The following is a 23,437-nucleotide window of genomic DNA, read 5'->3' as shown; positions in this document are numbered from 1 at the left end:
ACATCGTTTTGTTATTTAATTCCCATATATGCCCAAAATAAATCTGTAAATGTGATATTTGTACATTTCTACACTTATACAGTGTTATATAATTTTGTTAATGTTGCTTTTCAAAGTACTTATATTACATAGTATACATGTTCGAATTCCCTCTATTTACACCGTGTTAATTTTCTTATTTGATCTCATTATACTTTGTTCTATACGTTGTAATTGTTTGATTGTGTGTGCTTTGAATGTCCGTCTGTTTACAAACAAATGGTTGAATCAGTTTGCCGTTTGAATGTTGTCCGTCTCTTTACAAACAAATGGTTGAATCAGTTTGCGGTTTGAATGTTGTCCGTCTGTTTACACAGTGAAGAAGCTAGCTGTGAGCGCCAAAAAGCTGAGGGAGAAGGGCATTCACGTCATCATTGTGGGTGTGAGTGGAGGTACAGACACGGAGCTGATCGCCCTGACAGGAAACGACAAAAATATCATCGCAGCCCCATCGGTAGACGACTTCGATAAAATACAGAACGCCGTCATCACCCGCATCAAAGAAGGTGTGGACACATCTTCATCATAAACGTCCAATATATTACATAATATTAGCAGTCTAAAAATGTATATTATAGTAGCAGTAATACATAGCCTATATATTACCATTGTGTAACAGCCACAATTTAATAGAGTAGGGCCTATAGTAGGATAAAAATTATAGATTTATATTATAATATTGCAAGTGTCATATAGATATGCAAAAATTAAAACGTCTGTGTTTGAACCACTATTATTTCCTTTTTGATTATAACGTTGGTAAGTGTTGCCATTAAGCAATAGCTACAGACTAACGTTCTAAATTGTTAAGTAATGTTTTCAATGTTTTCCTGCAGCCCCTAAAGAGAAACCAGTTGGTGAGACTGAGGTTGATATCGTGTTCCTCTCGGAGTCCTCAAAGTTTATCACCGAACCAAACTTCAAGAAACAGCAGAAATTTTACTCCGACATCACCAACAGCTTTATCCTGGGGGAGAAGAACGCTCTCTTCGGGGCTGTCTCCTATGGTGATGATGTCAAGAAGGCGTTTGACTTAAAGACATACGTCCTCCACAAGCCACTCTCAGAGGTTGTCCAGTCTGTTTTATATACATGCACCTATCTCTAATTAAGTTGAAAACTGTGCTACCCTTTTTCACTTGCCTTTGTTTTTTTTTGTTCATATTTTACGTTAAATTTATGATATACTATACTTCTTACACTACCGGTAATTTTTAAATGTTGTGTTATATTTTTTTCATGTGCTATTGTAACATATTGAATACAGATAGACACCTGTAGTGATAAAACATGTTTTTACCTTCGTGATAATTTTTTTTTACCTTTTCAGGCGATCAACTCAATCGCCTACCAAAAAGGGGGCGTCAACCCCGCCAAGTTGAATGATCTGATCACCACCAATGACGTCTTTAATGCCAAGAATGGCGGAAGACCTTCAGCTCCTAAAGTTTTTGTCGTCCTTATCCATGGGCCCTTACAGAACCCTGCAGGATGTAAGAAAATATGTGTTGTCAGTGTTGGTGCTTACCGTAACTATGTGAATTTAACTTTTTAACATTGTTGGTGCTTACCGTAACTATGTGAATTTAACTTTTTAACATTGTTGGTGCTTACCGTAACTATGTGAATTTAACTTTTTAACATTGTTGGTGCTTACCGTAACTATGTGAATTTTAACATTGTTGGTGCTTACCGTAACTATGTGAATTTAACTTTTTAACATTGTTGGTGCTTACCGTAACTATGTGAATTTTTAACATTGTTGGTGCTTACCGTAACTATGTGAATTTAACTTTTTAACATTGTTGGTGCTTACCGTAACTATGTGAAGTTCACTTGTTAACATTGTTGGTGATATCAAATGCAACGTATTAATATAATGTCTTGTTAAACTTCAAGGTAGCACAGAATACTTGAATAGCTACATTTGCAGGGGATGCAACTCTGCTTTCTACAAATAGAATTACTTAAATAAACGGTTATCTGACATTGATTCATTGGAATAATCAATAACTTGTTACAATTTTTCGTAACATCTAATCGAACACGACATTTATTTTACCTTAACAACAAATAACATTTTGTGAATTATTATCGGAGCAATTCGTCCTACCTTTCATCCTACCCACAATATCTGCCACCCACAAACAAAATGATAACCCTTGAATTGTGTATGGTTATGTTGCTACTACATACCGATTTCTTTGAACATACGTTATATTTCTTGCATCTTTGTGTTTTATATTTTAAATCTGCGAAACATTTGTAACCATTTAATAATATGCTTAACAGCATTGTACAGAAATATAATTATACTAGACTACCCGTCATCCGTTGGATAACTGTGGGTTTCGGGGATCATCAATAAAAAAACATCACGTCTGTCACTTATCGTCACTAAAAACCAGACCCCACATTCAAAAAGATGTTTTTTATCTTTTAAAAACACCGAAAACACCGATTTCGGACTATCCTTTCATATACTGACGTCACAAGTGACCTACTAAACTCTACTTCCCTTGCCCGGTGTCCCGCCAAGTCTCAGACAACATGTTTTTATCGTTTAAAAAAACGATTCCAGCCGAGCATGTCTCTGACCACGGGAGCCGGACGTTTTCCCGAAAGACACTTGCCCGAATGCCGTTTGCCCGAAGGCCGATTTCCCGAATGGACACTTGCCCGAATGCGACAAATGCCAGAATGGACACTTGCCCGAATGCGACAAACGCCCGAATGGACACTTGCCCGAATGCGACAAATGCCCGAATGGACACTTGCCCGAATGCGACAAATGCCCGAATGGACACTTGCCCGAATGGGACAAATGCCCGAATGGACACTTGCCCGAATGCGACAAATGCCCGAATGCCATTTGCCCGAAGGCCGTTTGCCGAAAAATGTTAATATTAGATAATAAATAATATATCCAAACAGACATTCTTTAATCAATTTAAATTTTAAACTTTGATTATAAACACAATTCTAAGCATAAAACAAAGCTGTTTATATTTTTAAATTTAGCTTTTTTTTCAAAACTAAGAAAGTGCAGTAAGAGAAACTTTATTCTTTAATAAATGTAAGGGGATGTTGGCGGCGGTGTTATAACATTCTTTTGATGAATGTTTTAAACACCTTGTTTAGCCGACGTGTCGCGGTGGTTATATAGCGCTTATGACATGGTGTAGGCGGCGCGGCGTCTCGCAACATTGAACAGAGGCGCGTTTGTTTGATTTATCTTATTATGCTTAACTTGTGTGGTGATCATTTAACAAAAGAATGAGGCGAGGTCTAGGTGGCAAATTTAGAAACTAAACGTAGTCAGATATGTTTGATCTCCATTTAATGCATCTTGTTAAGACAATGTGTTGAAGCGATTACTTAATAAAGAAAGCAAAACTCATTTTAAAATCCGGAGATGAATGAAAATTGTATTTTTGTCTAATTTCATATATGGAAGAGAAAGTATGTTTCTACACTTTTTAAATATCAAATACAAATTAATTTAAAATGTCTGCGTGGTAATATATAATATTATTTTTTTCACTTTCTTTTTGCGTAGATGTGTTTTGTTTACCAACATTTTAAATTAAAATTGATTACGAATGATTATTTAGTAATATATAATGTTAACATTTTTCGGGCAAACGGCCTTCGGGCAAGTGGCATTCGGTCATTTGTCGCATTCGGGCAAGTGTCCATTCGGGCATTTGTCCCATTCGGGCAAGTGTCCATTCGGGCATTTGTCGCATTCGGGCAAGTGTCCATTCGGGCATTTGTCGCATTCGGGCAAGTGTCCATTCGGGCGTTTGTCGCATTCGGGCAAGTGTCCATTCGGGAAATCGGCCTTCGGGCAAACGGCAGTCGGGCAAGTGTCTTTCGGGAATTTGTCGTAGACCCCTGACCACACTATCCCTTCATATGCTTAGGACAAAGAAACAGATGAACTCTACTTCACCTGCCCTGTATCCCGCTCAGTTCAGATAGGCAACTTTATCATTCACATCTAAAATATAAAATAAAAATTAAAAAAAAACACAATAATAATTTATCATTGACGTATTAGTCTAGAATCCGTGCCACCCGCATGCAAGCCGATTAATCTAACAACTTAGCTGTGACGTCACAGAAGGTTTTTTTATACTAAAGTTTAATACTTTGAGTCTCCTTATGCAACTTGATTCACGCGCATAGATCTAGATCTAAGTCTAGTAGTAGTAGCTTTCAAATTAAATTTTATCTTAAATTAGCCAAACAAAGATTTATATAAAATAATGAAGGTTTGAAATTATCTAGATCTAGATAGAATTATCTAGATCTAGATTCCACGACTCGTTTGCTTAAGTCTTACTCTTAAGTCTAGTTTTTTGCGTAACTCTTTAATTCTTTCTAGATCTAGAATCTAGATCTAATCATTAGACCTATTCTAGCTAGATAGCACTAGATCTAGATAGATAAATCACAAAGATTTATATCAAGTATTTAAGGACTAAAAATGTATTATGATTATAAAATGGATTGTATTTTTATGTAATTAATCTTTTGTTTGACCTAGATTCTAGATCTAGATCTATAAATAACTTGCTTGGCCACGTACTATTTTTAGATCTATAAATAACTTTCTTGGACAGCTTGTAGAGCTAGAGAAATTTATTGTAAAACTAAATGAAAAAGACAGTTGAAAATTTATATAAGGGTTGTAACGTAAAAAAAAACAACAAACGGACGTATTGTTAAAGTTATGGCCGACAGAAAATTAGCTTTAGAACGCGTTAAACTTTTGAATGGGCCACAAAGTCTATGATGGAAGCCGCCGTGTTATATTGTACTAAAAAGTAAACAAAATTTGTAACGTCACTATTCAGTCAAAGAAAGCCATTGTTCTAAAACTTTAAAATTTATGTGGTTAATCTACCTATGAAAAAATCAATAAATTAATTAACGTCTTTAAACATATTTGTGAATAACAGTCTGTCTGAAAACAAAAAGTGTTCTCTATCTACATACTATTTTACAGCTCTCTACGTAGAGTAGATCCATTTACAATAGTCAATCAGACAAACAAAACAACAACAAAAAAATATTCAAACATGTAAACAAACTTGAGTTTTAGTAGTATATAGATAGCATTAAACAGCGATCAATTTTTTTTTCATGTTTTTAGTTGCAACGGTAGCCAAGGCGATCAGACAAAGAGGCATCATCATCATCACCATCGGACTCCCTGACGCTAAGGACAATGAACTCCTGGACGTGGCCGGGGACAAGAAGTACATAATCAAGGCCAGCTCCATTGACCAACTGGACATCATTAAAGAGAAAGTCATCAGTAATATCCGTGAGGGTAGGTGACTATTTTAGCAGTTTTAAAATTTGTTTTGTTAATATTAAATAATTTTTTTTTAATTTAAAATTAATAACTCAGTGGTTTACATTTTAAATTATGCTTAATATATCTCATTCCATAACAAATACAACAACTTTAATATTATTTATTTTTTTACAAAGTTTCTACTCGCTACAACTCATAGATTAACTAGTATATTTTCTTCACAAGGATCAGTAATATTTTATACTCTTATAATTACTTTCTTTTTTTCTTCTTTTCACAGCCCCTAAGCCAGCAGGTATGGTTACCAAATGCAGTAAATTTGCAAATACGCAAAAATTCGATGTTTTAATTTTAAGATCAGTATAATTTAATTACAAGAGCGTCTTAAAAGTTTTATTATATTTCCACTTTAAAAACATAATTTTATTTCAAAAGATTGAAAACGTATTAATACTATTAATAACTCATTATAAAATATTATTCTTTCGTTACACACGTATTTAAAAAAAATACTTCCAGTCGTCTGCAAAGCCGCGGCAGCTGATGTCATCCTTGTGATTGACTCGTCTGCAAGTATTGGGGTGGACAACTACAAGAAACTGCTGGATTTCATCTCCAAACTGACGGAAGGTGTCACCGTGGGGCCTAATGACTTCCTGTTCGGGTCTCTGGCCTTTAGCTATGGCGTCTACAAACAGTTTGACCTCAGGTCGTACTCGGACCGTGCTACATTGTCTAAGGTGATCTTTTGTACACAGATTATATATATATATATATATATATATATATATATATATATATATATATATATATGATATAGTTATGTTTTGATATACAATTTACAAATACTTTACTTTTATGGAGATAAAATAAAAAAATACAAAATTACAAATTAAAATAAACCTTCTTTTATAATTAGTAACTTGTTATATAACATTTCGATATAAACATATTACTTGATGAACATGCTGTAATAGTTATATTTAATGTAAATATGTAATAACATTGACTTGGTCAAATAGTACAAGCCAACATAACGCATGATGTACAATGTTTATGTTTCATAGGCTGTACTTAGCACCAAGTACTACAAGGGTGGGACAAACACACACAGTGCATTGAACTTCATCAGCAGAGAGGACATGTTCTCCTCTGCTAATGGGGGTCGGGACTTTGCCACAAAGTTGGCTATAGTGTTGACAGACGGTGAATCTGCAGACCCAGTTGCAAGTAAGTTTTTCGGTTACAATAAAAACAATAAACATTTCATATCTATCAAAATATCTTAAGAATAGAATATCAGTTCAAAACACCTCAAGACATAGTTTCTCAGGACAAAATTATATGTTGGCAAAACGCGTCTGAACAAAATATTTGAAGCATAGATATCTTACCAATAAGTTCTTTCAAAAGCTTTCTCCACATATCTGGATGGGGAGTTTAAAAAGTAGGCGAGACCCCTCGTTTACAATTTATTATTTAAAAAAGGTTTATAAATGTACAACTTCTACAAAAATCTGCTTCTTTATGAAATCTTAATTACTTACATGGTTTGCATTAGACAAGAAGAAAGTATAATGAATATGATCATTTTAATAAAGTATTTTTAAGTTCAAAATGAAATACAACTATATATGTCTGTGTGATGTTGTATAGCATCACAAGCAGCCAAAGCTCTGCGAGACAAAGGCATTAAGATCATCAGTGTTGGCATCGCTAAGGCCAAAGACCAGGAACTGTTGGCTATAGCAGGCAACCAGAACAATGTTTTCAAGGCGGAGACTTTTGATGCGCTGGACTCAATCAAAAACAGTATAGCTGGGCGAGTCTGTGAGGGTATGTATCTTTTTAAGTCACGTTTGAACATTAATACATATGCAATATATATATATATATATATATATATATATATATATATATATATATATATATATATATATATATATATATATAGTGTGTGTGTGTGTGTTACGTTTAAATTAAAGTCAGGTAGAGTTTAATTACTCAGTTTTCGCTTTAAAATAATTCTAAATGTCCTCATCTAACTTATACTCATTATTCAATTTACAGTCCACTCTCAAGAACAAGGTAATCATTTTGAGTCCATTATTTTATAACATCGATTTGTATTCACATTGCTTTTGGGTGCAATGACTACAGGTTACACGAAGTTTTAAACTAAAATTATTGATAAGTAATATATTAAGGTTACATTTTATATTTTAACTCAGCTTAAAAAATATAACTTTTAATTTTTGAATGTATTCAGTATTGTTTACAAGTAGGCATATGTACTAGCTATTTTAAATTGACTGTTTAAAAGTAAATCAATCATTATTTGCAACCGATTAACCAACATAAATAATTTAGCATATACCATGGTAGGGATACATAAAATGTGTTTAGTTATAATAACGTAAAAATCTTTTTTTTTTTTACAATTTTCAGACAACAAGGAAGTAGGTTAGTATCATTTACTTCTTTCCTATTTTTAGAATATGAATTTAGATCGTCAGATTTTTACTTTTTCTAATTTATGTCTCGTATTAACTTACTAGATAAAACTGCTATATATTCATTGAAACGTAACACTGTTATACATTTATATTAGAACCTATCAAATATATTTCAAAAGCGTAAGCATACTTAAACGTCATTGACTTTTATTTAAATGTCTTGAAACAACATAAGATGGCACTAGTTTTTAAAAGCAGAGGCGTAGCGAGGGGGGGGGGGATGCGGACCGCACCAGTTGACACCATTTAGGGGGGTGACACCAAGGCAAAAATTAGCAAAATATATAGAGAAAAATGTTAATTCCACTTAATTAAGTGATTAATTCGAGTGTTAAATAGTGTTTTAAGAAGTGCAAATCGAAAGTTTGAGGGGGGGAGGGGGGGGGGGGGGGGTGTGCAAATCGAAAATTGAAAGTTTGTCCTCTGGGGGGTGGGGGATGACACAATTAAGTGTCGCACCGGGTGACACCCGACCTCGTTACGCCAGTGTTTAAAAGTCTAGTTATTTCTCTGATATATGTAAACAAACCATACATGTAGAAAACTAACCTTTGAACAAATGCATATTTTTAGCGCAATTTCCATACTGGGGGATTGCGATTATTAACTCGTCATTTCTCGATGGATGGATGGATGGATGGATGGATGGATGGATGGATGGATGGATGGATGGATGGATGGATGGATGGATGGATGGATGTGTGTCCGCAGCGTGTCCGCAGCTTTAAGTCGTATCTCCTCCTCAACGAAGCAATATCGAGGACTAGTTCAAAAAGCAAATATGTTAAGCAAGTTCCGAGGATGATTGTGATTTTAAAAAATTCCCGGAATTCCTTCCTGGATTTCCCGGAAAAGCCAAAAAAACTCGAAAAAATGCAGTTTTTGGCCCATGTCTCGGCAACCAGACCACTTAGCGTCTTGAAACATTTACCAATCGATTTCTGCCATAATTTAGAACAATATTGCCGAAGAAAGTTTTCAAAAACATCCTTTCGTTCGGTCACAAAAAAATTAATTAAGAATTTTTAAACTGAGCATCGTGTAGGCCTAGGATGATATTTTTAATTTAAACTGAGCATCGTGTAGATTTTTAGCGCAAAGCGCTAAGGTTCGAAAGGATTTTACCATAGCGAATCAGCGGAGGTTCGAAAGGATTTTTACGTAGGTCTGTGAATTCTAAAAAAATTAATTAAGGAAATTGCGCTTAAATTGTCACTAGACTTTTTATTAACTTGTTTTTCTTTTATTCTTAATCCAACAGATAAATGTGACGCATTTGCTGACTTCGTCCTCTTGCTCGACTCGTCTGACAGCATCGGTAAAGACAACTACATCAAGCAGCTCAACTTTGCTGGAGAGCTGGCCAAAGCCTTCACACTAGGACCCAAAGACGTGCAGTTTTCAGCCAGCATCTTCAGTGACGTGGTCAAGAAACTCTTCAACTTGAATCAGTACAATAGTCAGGACGCTTTGAGTAAAGTAAGCATTCTCGTGCATTGCACCTGTAATTTTATATATATATATATATATATATTTATATATATATATATATATATATATATATATATATATATATATATATATACATATATATATATATATATATATATATATATATATATATATATATATATATATATATATATATATATATATATATATATATAATGTGTGTTTGTATAATGTGTATTTTCATTAGCTTCCCATAGTAAGTTCTACTTTGTTTTATTACCACACGTATCAAATTTTTGACACCAATCACATTGTGACACCTATTACATTGTGACCCCTATCAAATATTTACACGTATCACATTGTGACACGTTTCATATTTTGACACTGATCATATTGTGACACTGATCACATTGTGACACCTATCAAATTGTGACACCTATCAAATTGTGACACCTATCAAATTGTGACACATATCACATTGTGACACCTATCAAATTGTGACACCTAGCAAATTGTGACACCTATCAAATTTTGACACCTAACAAAATGTGACACCTATAAATTTGTGACACCTATCAAATTGTGACGCATATCAAATTGTGACAAATTGTGACACGTATCAAATCGTGACACGTATCAAATTGTGACTCTCCTCCAGGCCTTTTTGGCAGCACCCTACATGCAGGCTTCCACAAAAACCCACCTTGCTTTGAACGAAATCGTTGACAAAGATTACTTCGGCGTTGCAAACGGTGGGCGTACAGACGCTAAGAAAGTTGTCATTCTGATGACCGATGGTAGATCTTACTCAACCCTAAGGAGTAAGTGTTTGTTTGGGCCAATATTAAAAAAACATGTTCTGCTGTTTCATATGTGCCTTTTACTTTAATTTTAAAGGTAATGTTTTTTAGACCGCTTACTATTCTAAATAGAATATTATGGATATAAAATGTGCTTTTCATTATACATTGTTTAAAAAATTATCGTTGATACGTCAAAAAGTATATACAACTATAAATCAGTCGTTAAAATTGTAAAGACAGCAAAATCAACCAAGTAAATATTATAAACTTCAATATTAAAAAAAGATACATAATTAAAACCATTATCTTTTCAGTTATGTTTAAAAATCGAATTGTCTGTGTACTCCTCTAACTCTCACTAAAAGAGATACAAAAAATATTGTATTTAATTCTTCCATTTTTACAGCTACAAAAGCAGCCAAGCGTGTCAGAGATCTAGGAGTGACTATCATCACTATTGGCATTGCTGAAGCCGTGGAATCTGAGCTGTTGGCAGTAGCAGGCGACCCCAGCAACTTTTTTAAGGCCGCGACCTTCGACATGCTGGACAAAATTAAACGAAAAGTTTCACAGCGTACATGCCAAGGTGAGCACATAAAGTACATGTTAACTTGATCAGCTTAAGTTCCTGCTTCTGTGTGGCTTAAAATAAAACAACGATAACTATAAAATCTTAGAAATAATATTTGGTGTTTGGTCTTTTTAATAACGGCAACACTTCGATATGTTCTGGAAATTACAGGATTGATTTGTTGGTCGTTTTTTTGCGCGATTCATGTCGTCAAATAGTAGATTTCGAAGATATTACTTAAGTATCGTTTTATCATTTATTTATTTTTTCTTTCACAGTGCAAACAGAGGTTTCAAGTAAGTCATTCATTGATGTAACCATGAGGAGACATTTATTTAAATATACTTTTTAAAATTTTATGATGAGAAAAAATGTGCTTAAATTATGTAGGTTTACGTATAGATTGAAGTATGATAGTATATTTGAAAGAAGTGTTGCGAATATAAGTAGTACTTGTTTAAGATAGCTGTTCATATTTAATTAATTACTATTTTAACAAAATCCTTTTCAGAGCCTTCCACTGGTAACTACATTTTTTTTATTCTTACATGTTTTTTTAAATTATCAAAGAGCTTTAATTTCCAAACTAACTAGATTAAAATAAGTAGAATATATTTATTTTTAAAATTAATAGTTATTAATATTAAAATAGTTTTATAAATTATAAGATTTTAATTAACCAAAATGTATATTTAAAATAACGATTTTTATTTTTATTCCATTTCCTCCACTGTTTAAAGGAACAGATGATTCAGGTAAACACGATTAATTTTTGTTTATTTTATTCGAGTGTGACTATAACACCAATTCATAGTTAGTGGCTAGATATCTACTAGTATTGATTTTTAGGAATTAAATGTTTTAATTTAATTTTGTTTTAAATAATTGGTAATTATATATTTTTTTCTATCCAAAAACAGAGTTGTTAATTGAAGATCGTAAGTTATTTTTAATGATATCATATTTGAATTATATAGAAGTATTATGAAAATGCATAATTTAAATTACAGATTAAAGTTTTCATTGTTTAAAAATTGCATTGAAAAATCGTATAATAGTGCATGTTTTATAATGTTAACAAATGGCATTGAGTAATGATATACTAATTCCATGTTTTAAAATGCAAAAAAAATGTACATTGAGTATTGCTATAATAAGTCAAAGTTTGAAAATATTGAAATAATTGCAATGAATAATGCTATAACGTGCGTATTTTTAAAATTTCAGTTGACACTCTACCAAAACCAACCGGTACGTATGTTGCAAATACATAATTCTAAACAAATAGTATTAATTCTGATGATTTCCAATATTTTATTATTGTCTACTATAAATAACATTACTGACGTTGTATTTGAAATATAAATTAACACATTCAGTTATTTAAATTTTTTAGCTAAAAATACATTTTAGAAGTGTTTAACTTATTTCACAAATTTATTCTTGTGTATTGTACTATTGAAACTAGTCTTATCATTTATAATTTTAAAATATTAAAGTAATCCTTAGCTTTATTTATTGTTTTGACTTACATAATAAAATATTACTTTGTCAATATAAACTTAAACAAAATATTTTATATTTAAACGAATATTTGGAAAAAGTGCAATTTTAAGTTGTGTCATTTATTTTGTTCAATCTTTGTATCCGTAGCCCCTCCGAAACCGTACACAAATCTGGTGGATGTTGTTGTCGCCATTGATGGCTCCACCAATTCAGGAAAAGTCAACTTTCCCAAGCTGCTCTACTTTGCCGCCAGCGTCATACGGTACTTTAAAATCGGAAACAAAAATGCGCAGTTCGGCCTCATCGTCTTCGGCGAAACCCCCAAGAAAGTTTTTGATCTCTACAAAAATGATAACCCAGAAACAGTTATTGAGGTAAGAATGCATGCGATTGATTATCTTAAAAACAGCTTGAATAATAAACAACTCTTTTATATCTTTGAAAATTAGTTTTAAATGCATACAGGCCTACTTTTCAAACTTATAGCTAATATTATTAACATTCAAGAAAAAAAATTAAAATCTCTATGATTACGATATGGCTGGTGTAATAATTCTTCAGGCTGTTGAAGTAAAATCAGTACTTAATTATTACTTTTTTGAATAGGTGTCGACTTATGTTTAAAAAAAAAAGGCTGGTATAGCTTTTAATCACGAAAACTTGTATCAATGTTTCTCAGTCGACTTTATCTGCACCATTTGTGGGCGGAGCTCCAAACTTCCACAAGGGCTTCAAGAAAATCATCGAGGACAACATGTTCTCTGAGGCCTCGGGTGGGAGGGACGTCCCGAAGGTTGTGCTGCTCATCACCAGCGGACCATCCCAAAGCCCGAGTTTATGTAAGTGCCTACAATAGGGCTGGTAAGTAGGTCACCAACCAGTTATATGGCTCATGCAGGTTTTATTGAGCCGTTGAACTGTTTGGTGACCTACTTACCAGCCCTATTGACACAATATTTTACACGCTTTCTGTACACTGACATTATTTTTTTCAATAGTAATTTGTGTTATTGTTACTGTAGCAACAGCACTCATTCGTCAGCCACCCTTTATTAATCATTCAAATATTATAACACGCCTATTTCTTTTAACGATCTTGCGATGTCAATGAACATACACATTGTCCATGTCTCATCAGCTGATCAGCTGGCCAAGAAACTGAAAAACCAAGGTGTGACCATTATATCTGTGGGAGCCGACAAGGCCAACCCAAGTGAACTGATCAAGATCTCAGATCTACCAAAGAACGTCATCAAGGTGGACACAGTGGACAATCTGGACACAGTCAAAGACAAAGTCTCCAAGGTCATATCTGAAGGTAGTGTTCAAATGCAATTAGTTTCATCTCAACTTTGAAAACTAACGCTAACTGCTGAACACAAACACACACACACGTATATATGTGTATATATATATATATATATATATATATATATATATATATATATATATATATATATATATATATATATATATATATATATATATATATATATATATACATACACATATATATGTGTGTGTGTGTAGGTGTGGGTGTGTATATTTATAAATATTCATTTATATGTTTATATATCTCCAGCTCCAAAACTATCAAGTTCAGAATCACCTGACTACCTAGAAGAAGAGTTGCCCTTCCTAGTTGATGATACTACCGCAAGTCCTCAAGTTCAGACGACTGCCCTCCCATCAGAGGACTACATACAGTACCTAGATGTTGATACAGAGTCGAAACCCTCGGGCACAACCGATTACATAATTTATGAAGAGGATCCATTCCCGGATGATTTTGGTGGTGTTGTGAAGCTTTGCGGCAGCAATGCCATGACTCTTGAATTAGAGCTTCCACAAACGGTTGCCGGTATTGCATTTTTTATGTTCACATTTCAATGGTTTAAATTGTCTGAAATGTAAACCTCCTTATTTATATTTTAAACGAAGTTAAAATTTTGGCATAAAGTATGCTGGTTGAAAATTATTATAATACTTATTAAAATTAAAGCGTTCTAAATATTTTAAGTGTTGATTTACAGAGCCATCGGGTAGAGCACCAGCCGCTTCTAAATGTACGAAAAATGTGAAGAAAGACGTCGTCTTCGTACTGGACTCCTCAGCCAGCGTCACCTCCGACAACTGGTCGAAACAGCTGCAGTTTGCCGCCGATCTTGTGAAGCTCTTCAACCTGGGCGACACTGGGTTCCAGTTCGGTGCTGCTTCCTACGGCTACACTGGGGATAAACTCTTCGACCTCAACAAATTTCAAGACGCCGCTGCGATAGAAAAGGTGATTTCATGTGGTGTATAACTCTCTCTTAATGCTGAACATACAATAGAGATCACACACATATACAGATATAATATATTTTAAACAATATTCGATTTTTAGGGAAAAATGTAAATAAGACTCATAAAAAATACCTAGGCGTGATTTACTTCATCTAGTTTGTAATACAACTGAACCGCCTACACAGTCTTGTTATTACAATTAAAATGTTTTACGAAATTGCAGGATTTGGATCCAGAAAATAAGTCCTAATTTTTTTATTATATTTGAATACTCATGTTAGTTTATATATTTTACATAATTGAACATGAGTAGCTATTTTATATTTCATTTAGTCAGAGTTTAAAATTAAGCTATACGATTGATATAAGCTATACGATTGATACGGCTGTCAATAATGTCAATGATGTGAGATAGAACTAACAAATCGATCATGAAAATCCCCCCGTACATATATATTTAATAAAATGTTGATTCCATTTAAAGGCATTGAAAGGCGCCAGGTACCAGAATGCCCAGTCCTACGCACACAAGGGCCTGAACTTGATCACAAAGAGAAACATCTTCTGTACCGCCGCAGGTGCCAGGGCCCCTGCTCAGAAAGTCATCGTTCTCTTCACTGACGGGGTGTCAACCGACAGTTCAAAAAGTAAGGTCTTTAACTATCGAGCCTTCAAACATATTTTAACACAGTAATAGTCAATTTTAATTGACGTTTAAGGACACTCAACGAAAAAATGTATTGATACTAAGATCGTTTCAATTTTAACGATCCAATTTTAAAAGCAAAACAAAAATAAATAAATAAATAAAATCTAGTTAAATATTTGAAGTAAAAGAGTATTAATAGAATGGGTGCTTTAACACTAGTAGTATTTATGTGTTTTATAACCAGACCTAAAATGCAGACAGCGTAAAGGCTTAGCTTATTTAAGACATCATGAGTTAAATATTACTGCAGCCATTGGGTAAATCTGTAAATTATTTCAGCCATCTTGGAGGCTACCAAGCTAAAGCTGCTGGGAGTACGTATCATCACCGTGGCTGTCGGCAATGAAGTCTCCCCCCAGGAGCTGGCTGCCATATCTAAGCCGTCAGACACCTTCAAGGCGTTTAGTTTCAATACTTTGGAGTTCGTCAAGAAAGATTTGGTCGATGTCTTGTGCAGTAAGTAGAAAACAGCCGATTTTGTTCAGTAGTCATTTGCTTTGAACCTATTTGAACCTAATTTAATTAGTTTTATAAAATAAAAGTGCCTTTATTTAATTTTTTAAAATCTTTTACGTGTATATATTTAATTTGTCGTCCATTGCTTATCCTAAATGACATTAGTTGAATTGTGAGTACAGCTGTACATTATTTCCTTTTATTTCAGATTGAAGGATCGAATGATGAAAAACTACAAATGTAATTTTCTCTATTATTTTTAGTGCTCTGTTAAACTAACATTAATAAATTTTAACTTAATGTTAAAATATTACGCTTTAAAAATTCTATTTTAAATATTTGTATGAAATTTGTGTAAATTCCAAAAAAAAACCGTGTGTCAAGAATAACTATTGAAACCACTTATAACTTTAACATATGTGTCTTAAAAATGATGAATATCTGCACTTGACTTTGTTTTCTTTGATTTTCTTGTTTGTTGTGTCCTAATGTATTGGATTTAAGATGTGTTTTTAATGTTTATTCATAGTTTTACAAAACGTGTGTTAGAGATTTTCAATTAAATTTACGCATTTACCGCAAATTATGTAATGTAACAGGTGATGGTATCTTGGTTTAATAAATACCAGTATAATCGTTTCAACAAATACAAAGTTCTGAGTGTAAGAGGTGTGTATACCGTCTTTCACCCTTTAACTTTGAGCATAGTTTCCCCCTAGTCTTTTGAAGTTGAAAGTAACATTTTTAATTAGTAGACATTAATCATTTTAATAACAAATCCTAAAATGCAACGAACTAAAAAAATATGGAACTGGTTGCATTAAAAGTAAATTTACCAATGCAAATAAAGGAAGTTGTAATATAAAATATAGCAAATTAACTAAAGATTTAGTAAATAGTTAGACTGCAAGAAATTTAGTATAATTTTGAATATAAAAGGGAAATAATTGTAAATATATTTGAGTTTTGGTATTTTTGAGTTCATTCCTTTGAACAGATCGTAAGTGCAACACTGTCAGAAGATGAAACAAAATATAACCACTAGCTTTGTAGCAAAGTAGACTGCCAGGTGTAACTTGTTCTAAAGAATTATTAAATTATTTCATGATCTGTGTTATAAAATATTCAATCATGCTTTAGTTAGCGCCAGTGAGGATGGTAACTAATGCTAGTTTAGGCGTTGTCTAGTGCTAGTGGAGGCGTGGACCTGCCAATGGAGGCGTGGACTAGTGCCGGTGGAGGAGTGGACTAGTGCTAGTGGAGGAGTGGACTAGTGCTAGTGGAGGAGTGGACTAGTGCTAGTGGAGGAGTGGACTATTGCTAGTGGAGGAGTGGACTATTGCTAGTGGAGGAGTGGACTATCGCTAGTGGAGGGTTGGACCTGCCAATGGAGGCGTGGACTAGTGCCGGTGGAGGCGTGGACTAATGCCAGAGAAGGGGACTAGTGCTAGTGGAAGAGTGGACTAGTGCTAGTGGAGGAGTGGACTATTGCTAGTGGAGGAGTGGACTATCGCTAGTGGAGGGTTGGACCTGCCGGTGGAGGCGTGGACTAATGCCAGAGAAGGGGACTAGTGCTAGTGGAAGAGTGGACTAGTGCCAGTGGAGGCGTGATCCAGTACTAATATAGGCACTGTCCGTTGCTAATGGAGGCGTCGACCAGAATTTGAAGAGACGTGTGCTGGTGCTAGGGGAGGTATGGACTAGTGCTAGGGAAGATGCGGACTAGTACTAATGGAAGCGTAGACTATGAGTTCAAGAAGAGGCGTGGTCTAGTGCTAGGTGTTCACGAGTTCTAGGTGAAGTTGTCATCGACAAGAGCCTGCATATAGAAATATAAAACACGTACAGTGTTATTTGAACGTTAATTTTTCATATGCCGAAGTCCCTGAAACTCTACTTCATTTGCCCCTTGTGTCTTGAGTATTCTATTTATGACGTTCACAAGGGGGGGTGTGTTCATATGGACGTCCACAAATAATAAAGCCTTATCAGTAAATATGTACACAATATATGTTACTGAAATTGGTAGTAAGTTTTGAGAGATCTCTTAAAATGTTTGGGGACGTCCACAATGGGGGGGGGGGATACGTTCGAAAGTGGACACGTGTGGACGGGTGAGTAGGGGCGAGGGTTGCTGAAATCTGAAATTTTTGTGGATGTCATAAATGGATGACTCCGAACGGGAAAGATGATGATAATAGTAAGATAGTTTAAAACTATTATAAAATAAATGACGTACATTTTATAGCCAAATCGCATCAGAATGAATGAGTGACGCTAAATCATTGACTTGTAACAAAAACACAAGCAGTTAAAAAACCCGAACCCGTTTCCCAACGCACAGGTGTGATTGGAGCCTCAATGCACAAAACACCAACAGACCTCGCGGGGGACAAAAGCCGGCTACACGGGCGTCATGTGACCGCTTTAAAATAGCCACGTGCTACTATTTATAGAGCAGCCCTGGCAGCCCTATTGATTTATTCTTTTATTAGATCGTTTTTTTTTTTAGAACCGAAGCAATAGCTGTTTGTCTGTATTGAAACATTCAAACGTAACCGAATAAAAAAAAAGTTCAACACAGATTAACGTGCATACAGGTGTGTTTGTGTGCGTCAGTAAACACTACTATGCTATCTAAAAATGTTGCTATAATCATCTAAATAACAGATCTCCATTTAGACCTGATCGACCCTGAGGTAGCTTAGTCTTCTGGTCCATTTGTTAAACTAAAATACGGGGGTCCTTCTGTCTCTTTCATAAGTTACACCAAAGTATGGTATTCAATGAAGATCAAAGCGTGTTAAGGGCACGACACCATACATTGAAACTCAAGCGTGTAATTATATCGTCGGCACTTCCACTGGTAGACGTATGGAAATAAAAGAAAAAAATGTGAATAGCGTCTTGTAGTGTCAGAAATTAAACTATCACAGGTGCATGTTGTCGTGATTTTAAAATATAAATTGCGTCGACAGGTTGCTGAATATTATTTGAGTGCTTATAATTTAGATGGTGTATTGTAAAATTATCCAGGTTCGGAAGATTACATTCTAACGAAGGTAAATATAAATATTAATCTAGACTTGAAATTATATGTTATCAATAATTTATTCTTGTTTCTAAAATATTGGTTTCTTTTTTGTTTTATTTCATCTGAACTTAGAGACATTTCTCCTTAACTTTCCTATGGTTGAATTACAGGCTGTTTGTCGCTGTAATGTTGTGGTACTGTTTGAAAATATCTGGCCTTTTTCGAGCGGTCTCTGACATTTGTATCGCGCTGTGCTGTGTATGATATTTATTATGGTCGGAATATGCTTGCCATTTGTAACGACTGTGTATGACATTTGTGTTGTACTATGTATGACATGTCTGTCGCTCTGTATATGACATTTATGTCGGACTGGTAATGATCATCTGTGTTGGAAAGTGTATGATATTTGACATGGTCGGAGTGTGCATGACATTCGTTATCGCATCATCGCCTGACTATGTATGGTATTTGTCATCATCTGACTGTGTATGACATATGTGTCTGACTATGTATAACATTTATGTCTGTTTATGGCGTTTGTCATAGTCGGAGTTTGTATGACATATGTGTCGGTCTGTGTATGATGTACGCTGACGGGAACTGGCATTACCCCCCGTCAATTACCCTCCCCCCGGACATCCCCCGACATTATCCCCCGGAGTAATTACCACCGCTCAATAGGACATTACCCCCCCCACCCACGGACTTTGCTTATGGGCAGCTAGGGTTAAGGTTAAGGTTAAGGTTAAGGTTAAGGTTAAGGTTAAGGTTAAGGTTAAGGTTAAGGTTAAGGTTAAGGTTAAGGTTAAGGTTAAGGTTAAGGTTAAGGTTAAGGTTAAGGTTAAGGTTAAGGTTAAGGTTAAGGTTAAGGTTAAGGTTAAGGTTAAGGTTAAGGTTAAGGTTAAGGTTAAGGTTAAGGTTAAGGTTAAGGTTAAGGTTAAGGTTAAGGTTAAGGTTAAGGTTAAGGTTAAGGTTAAGGTTAAGGTTAAGGTTAAGGTTAAGGTTAAGGTTAAGGTTAAGGTTAAGGTTAAGGTTAAGGTTAAGGTTAAGGTTAAGGTTAAGGTTAAGGTTAAGGTTAAGGTTAAGGTTAAGGTTAAGGTTAAGGTTAAGGTTAAGGTTAAGGTTAAGGTTAAGGTTAAGGTTAAGGTTAAGGTTAAGGTTAAGGTTAAGGTTAAGGTTAAGGTTAAGGTTAAGGTTAAGGTTAAGGTTAAGGTTAAGGTTAAGGTTAAGGTTAAGGTTAAGGTTAAGGTTAAGGTTAAGGTTAAGGTTAAGGTTAAGGTTAAGGTTAAGGTTAAGGTTAAGGTTAAGGTTAAGGTTAAGGTTAAGGTTAAGGTTAAGGTTAAGGTTAAGGTTAAGGTTAAGGTTAAGGTTAAGGTTAAGGTTAAGGTTAAGGTTAAGGTTAAGGTTAAGGTTAAGGTTAAGGTTAAGGTTAAGGTTAAGGTTAAGGTTAAGGTTAAGGTTAAGGTTAAGGTTAAGGTTAAGGTTAAGGTTAAGGTTAAGGTTAAGGTTAAGGTTAAGGTTAAGGTTAAGGTTAAGGTTAAGGTTAAGGTTAAGGTTGAGGTTGAGGTTGAGGTTGAGGTTGAGGTTGAGGTTGAGGTTGAGGTTGAGGTTGAGGTTGAGGTCGAGGTCGAGGTCGAGGTTGAGGTCGAGGTTGAGGTTGAGGTTGAGGTTGAGGGTGAGGGTGAGGGTGAGGGTGAGGTTGAGTTGACGTTGACGTTGACGTTGACGTTGACGTTGACGTTGAGGTTTTGGGTTATGGTTATGGGGGGTAAAAACAGGCGGAAAATGTCCTGTTTGTAATTGACGATGGGGCTAATGTCCTTTAGCCCTCACGATCATTGTAAAACGCATGCTGACATTTGTTTTGTATGAAGCACGCTGTCATTGTCATGGTTGGACTAGCGTCGAGTCATTACCGAGGGCTTGCTCAACCGCGGCGATTAAATACTCATTTAATGGAATCAGAGCCAGTTAATGGTGTGGGTGCTTTCATGCGTTCAATTCGCGCCATTCATGTGAAACTACAATTTGTTTTTGCAGTTTGATTTGTATATAAGCCTGTGATTCCTGTTGAAAAACAATTCTAAACAAAGTCGTGTTTTATTTTTTTATTTATTTTTTTTTGTAATTTTTTTTTGTTGTTTACCATGTTTAAAGCTTAAAGTCGTGTCCCGCGTTGATTTGCATGATTAAACGAGACCGTAGTCTCATGTATAAAACATCCGTGCATGCTGTCCAGAAAATAATACTCACAGCAAGCAAATGCACGTGAATATTTCATGATCGGTTCCATGGTCGTTAGACCGTCACGGTTGGTTTGTGTTCTTCAGTTCCGTTTATGTTTTTTTGTCTTGGCTATGTTGAAACACTTTAAAAAAATGTTTTTTTGATAATTCTAGGCTAAAAACTGCCAAATGTAACAACGTATTTCTTGTATTTCTATGCTATAAACTGACATTTCTAAACCCAAATAGTTTATATGTTTACATGTGCAAAATTATTCACATAGGTTTTTTTTTTTTGGAATCCGAACTTTTCTGTTTTGTGTAAATTAGTAATATTTAAAGTCAGAGGGTTGACAGTTCATTTTCTTATTTTGACCACATTTCAACCTAAGTATTTTTTAAAAATGTATTACCTTCACCACCATACCAGTATTAATATGCATTCAAAAACATAAACGTTTCACAAATCAGTAGAATAGATACATGTTTTAGTGCTTTGTGTTTAACAAGTATCTATTTAGCAAATTTAGATTAAGCCATCAATGTAGACCAAAATAGCTTCACCTATTTTGTTTTTATAAACATGAGTAATCTGCCCTATACATTAAAAAATATTCTTATATAACACCACGGGGGCTGGCAACTCGGGATATAAACATGATTTTAAATCAATGTTTAATTACTTAAACTTTTTAAAATAGAATATAATCTCGTAGAAAAAAGAATTTTGCTCCAAGTGAACGGCAAAGAATTTGTGTATAATGCAGAATATAATTAGCATTTTATAAATTCACATGCGTTTTTTTGGGAAATTGGAAATAGCGTACATTACTACTTCCTGTTCAACGAAAATTATTCAAAATGTGTCGGAAGGCAGAAAATTATATCTTTTACTTATATTTGAATATATATATATATATATATATATATATATATATATATATATATATATATATATATATATATATATATCTGAATCAGTACTCAGTACTCAAGTTAACTAAAAGTAGAATAAGTTCCATTTCTAGTTATTGGAAATTGTCCAGAAGTTGATACAGAACTATAAATTTGATATAATACTTGTATATGAAATTTCATCAACCCAGCTATAACGGTACTCAAGTTATCGTGTTCACACACATACACACACATATACACATACACATACATAGATACACACATAGACATACGGACAAAATTAAAAAACTATGTTTTTCAAACTCGTAGACGGGTACTCGTCGAGATTTGTAAAATTCTCGATTTCGATTGTTTGCACAATTACAATACTTCCTCTTTACTTCGTTTACAAAAACAAATGTATCTATAAATATTTGATATGTTTGTTTTTTGCCGGGTGATGTTGTTTTAATTTCTACCAACTTTTTTTTGTCTTCGAGTCATTGATTCGATAGTGCAGGAATAAATCAATACCTACGTTACATCAACGCCTTTAGAAAACATTCTACCCCCTTAATGGAATCGGATACGACTCGATATAGGGGTAGCAAACATCAAAACTTTGACTGACGGGCTGATTGCAATTAATTTGTAATTGGTCAACGTAAGCTAGCGGCTAATGGTCTCATGAGGGACAAGGTGGTTTCAAATAAACTGGAACGTTTTTTTTTCCCCAGTGCAACCGAAGGATCATAGACGTTTTAATGTATCTATAAACTAAATGTGGTTTAATTTGAGTCTTTAAAAGACCGGTCATGTGGAACATCTAACTGAATTGCAGTTATCTGGTTGGGTGACGCAGGGTAGCTCAACAACTAGATTGGTTTATGCGTATAGTGGTATAACGACACAGAACCACAATACCGGAGACTCTACAAACTGATCTATGTATGCTCTACAAACTGATCTATGTATGCTTGACGTGGTATAACGAGATAGAATACATCAACATATATTCTACAACTGGAACAATCTGTGCGTGGAGTGGTATAACAATACAGAACCACTACAACATATATTCTACAACTGGAACAATCTGTGTGTGGAGTGGCATAACGAGATAGAAGCAGAACAAAAGCGATGCTATGTGGCTAGGATAGTTAAGCTACTGAAGGAATTATTTGAACGCTGCGTGTTATAACGAGATAGAAACACAAGAGCAGAGATGTTGGAGCTCAAACAGATGTTTAAAGCCAACGAGGTTTTTACAATTATCTCGAATTTTAACATTTGTTTGTGTGCAGCTGTACCTATATACTCGAATTTATCTGTGTAGCTAAATTACTCCGTCTCAATTTGGTGATCGCTACTAATTCTTGTATCTCATGTTGTTGGAAATCAATTTAGTTAAAAAGTAACTACGTATGAAGTTATAAAAAAGGGACATAAGAAGTTATAAAAATATTAGGGAATATTATAATTTGCTAAATGTATGTGTAGTGTAGATGATTATTTGTAGGAGCTTATATGATACAAACATACAAAAAAAGGTTGATTTATTCATTTTAATATGATCAATCAGAGTAAACTCAATAACAAGTTTCTCAA

At 34.4% G+C, this 23,437-nt stretch overlaps 1 protein-coding gene across 1 annotated transcript in view; it reads left to right on the top strand.

The window, feature by feature from the left end:
- LOC131947247 (collagen alpha-6(VI) chain) overlaps nucleotides 1-16,065 on the top strand; it is a 66,937-nt gene extending 50,872 nt beyond the window's left edge. The window contains exons 21-41 of the mRNA XM_059308394.1: nucleotides 5,888-6,108; nucleotides 6,436-6,598; nucleotides 7,025-7,204; nucleotides 7,439-7,456; nucleotides 7,817-7,831; nucleotides 9,146-9,363; nucleotides 9,998-10,160; nucleotides 10,549-10,728; nucleotides 10,992-11,009; nucleotides 11,225-11,236; nucleotides 11,454-11,468; nucleotides 11,634-11,651; nucleotides 11,941-11,964; nucleotides 12,367-12,593; nucleotides 12,899-13,058; nucleotides 13,358-13,537; nucleotides 13,802-14,080; nucleotides 14,253-14,503; nucleotides 14,990-15,152; nucleotides 15,494-15,670; nucleotides 15,879-16,065. Coding sequence (XP_059164377.1) covers nucleotides 5,888-6,108; nucleotides 6,436-6,598; nucleotides 7,025-7,204; nucleotides 7,439-7,456; nucleotides 7,817-7,831; nucleotides 9,146-9,363; nucleotides 9,998-10,160; nucleotides 10,549-10,728; nucleotides 10,992-11,009; nucleotides 11,225-11,236; nucleotides 11,454-11,468; nucleotides 11,634-11,651; nucleotides 11,941-11,964; nucleotides 12,367-12,593; nucleotides 12,899-13,058; nucleotides 13,358-13,537; nucleotides 13,802-14,080; nucleotides 14,253-14,503; nucleotides 14,990-15,152; nucleotides 15,494-15,670; nucleotides 15,879-15,883 — 2,687 coding nt within the window. The 3' untranslated portion in view covers nucleotides 15,884-16,065. The remainder of the gene's footprint in view (nucleotides 1-5,887; nucleotides 6,109-6,435; nucleotides 6,599-7,024; nucleotides 7,205-7,438; nucleotides 7,457-7,816; nucleotides 7,832-9,145; nucleotides 9,364-9,997; nucleotides 10,161-10,548; nucleotides 10,729-10,991; nucleotides 11,010-11,224; nucleotides 11,237-11,453; nucleotides 11,469-11,633; nucleotides 11,652-11,940; nucleotides 11,965-12,366; nucleotides 12,594-12,898; nucleotides 13,059-13,357; nucleotides 13,538-13,801; nucleotides 14,081-14,252; nucleotides 14,504-14,989; nucleotides 15,153-15,493; nucleotides 15,671-15,878) is intronic.
- Nucleotides 16,066-23,437: the final 7,372 nt, after the last annotated feature.

This window comes from Physella acuta, unplaced genomic scaffold (genome assembly GCF_028476545.2).
Source record: "Physella acuta isolate Inbredline_101_S28 unplaced genomic scaffold, ASM2847654v3 ptg000590l, whole genome shotgun sequence".
NCBI classification, from domain to species: Eukaryota; Metazoa; Mollusca; class Gastropoda; family Physidae; genus Physella; species Physella acuta.
This window is presented reverse-complemented; position numbering and strand designations above follow the sequence as displayed.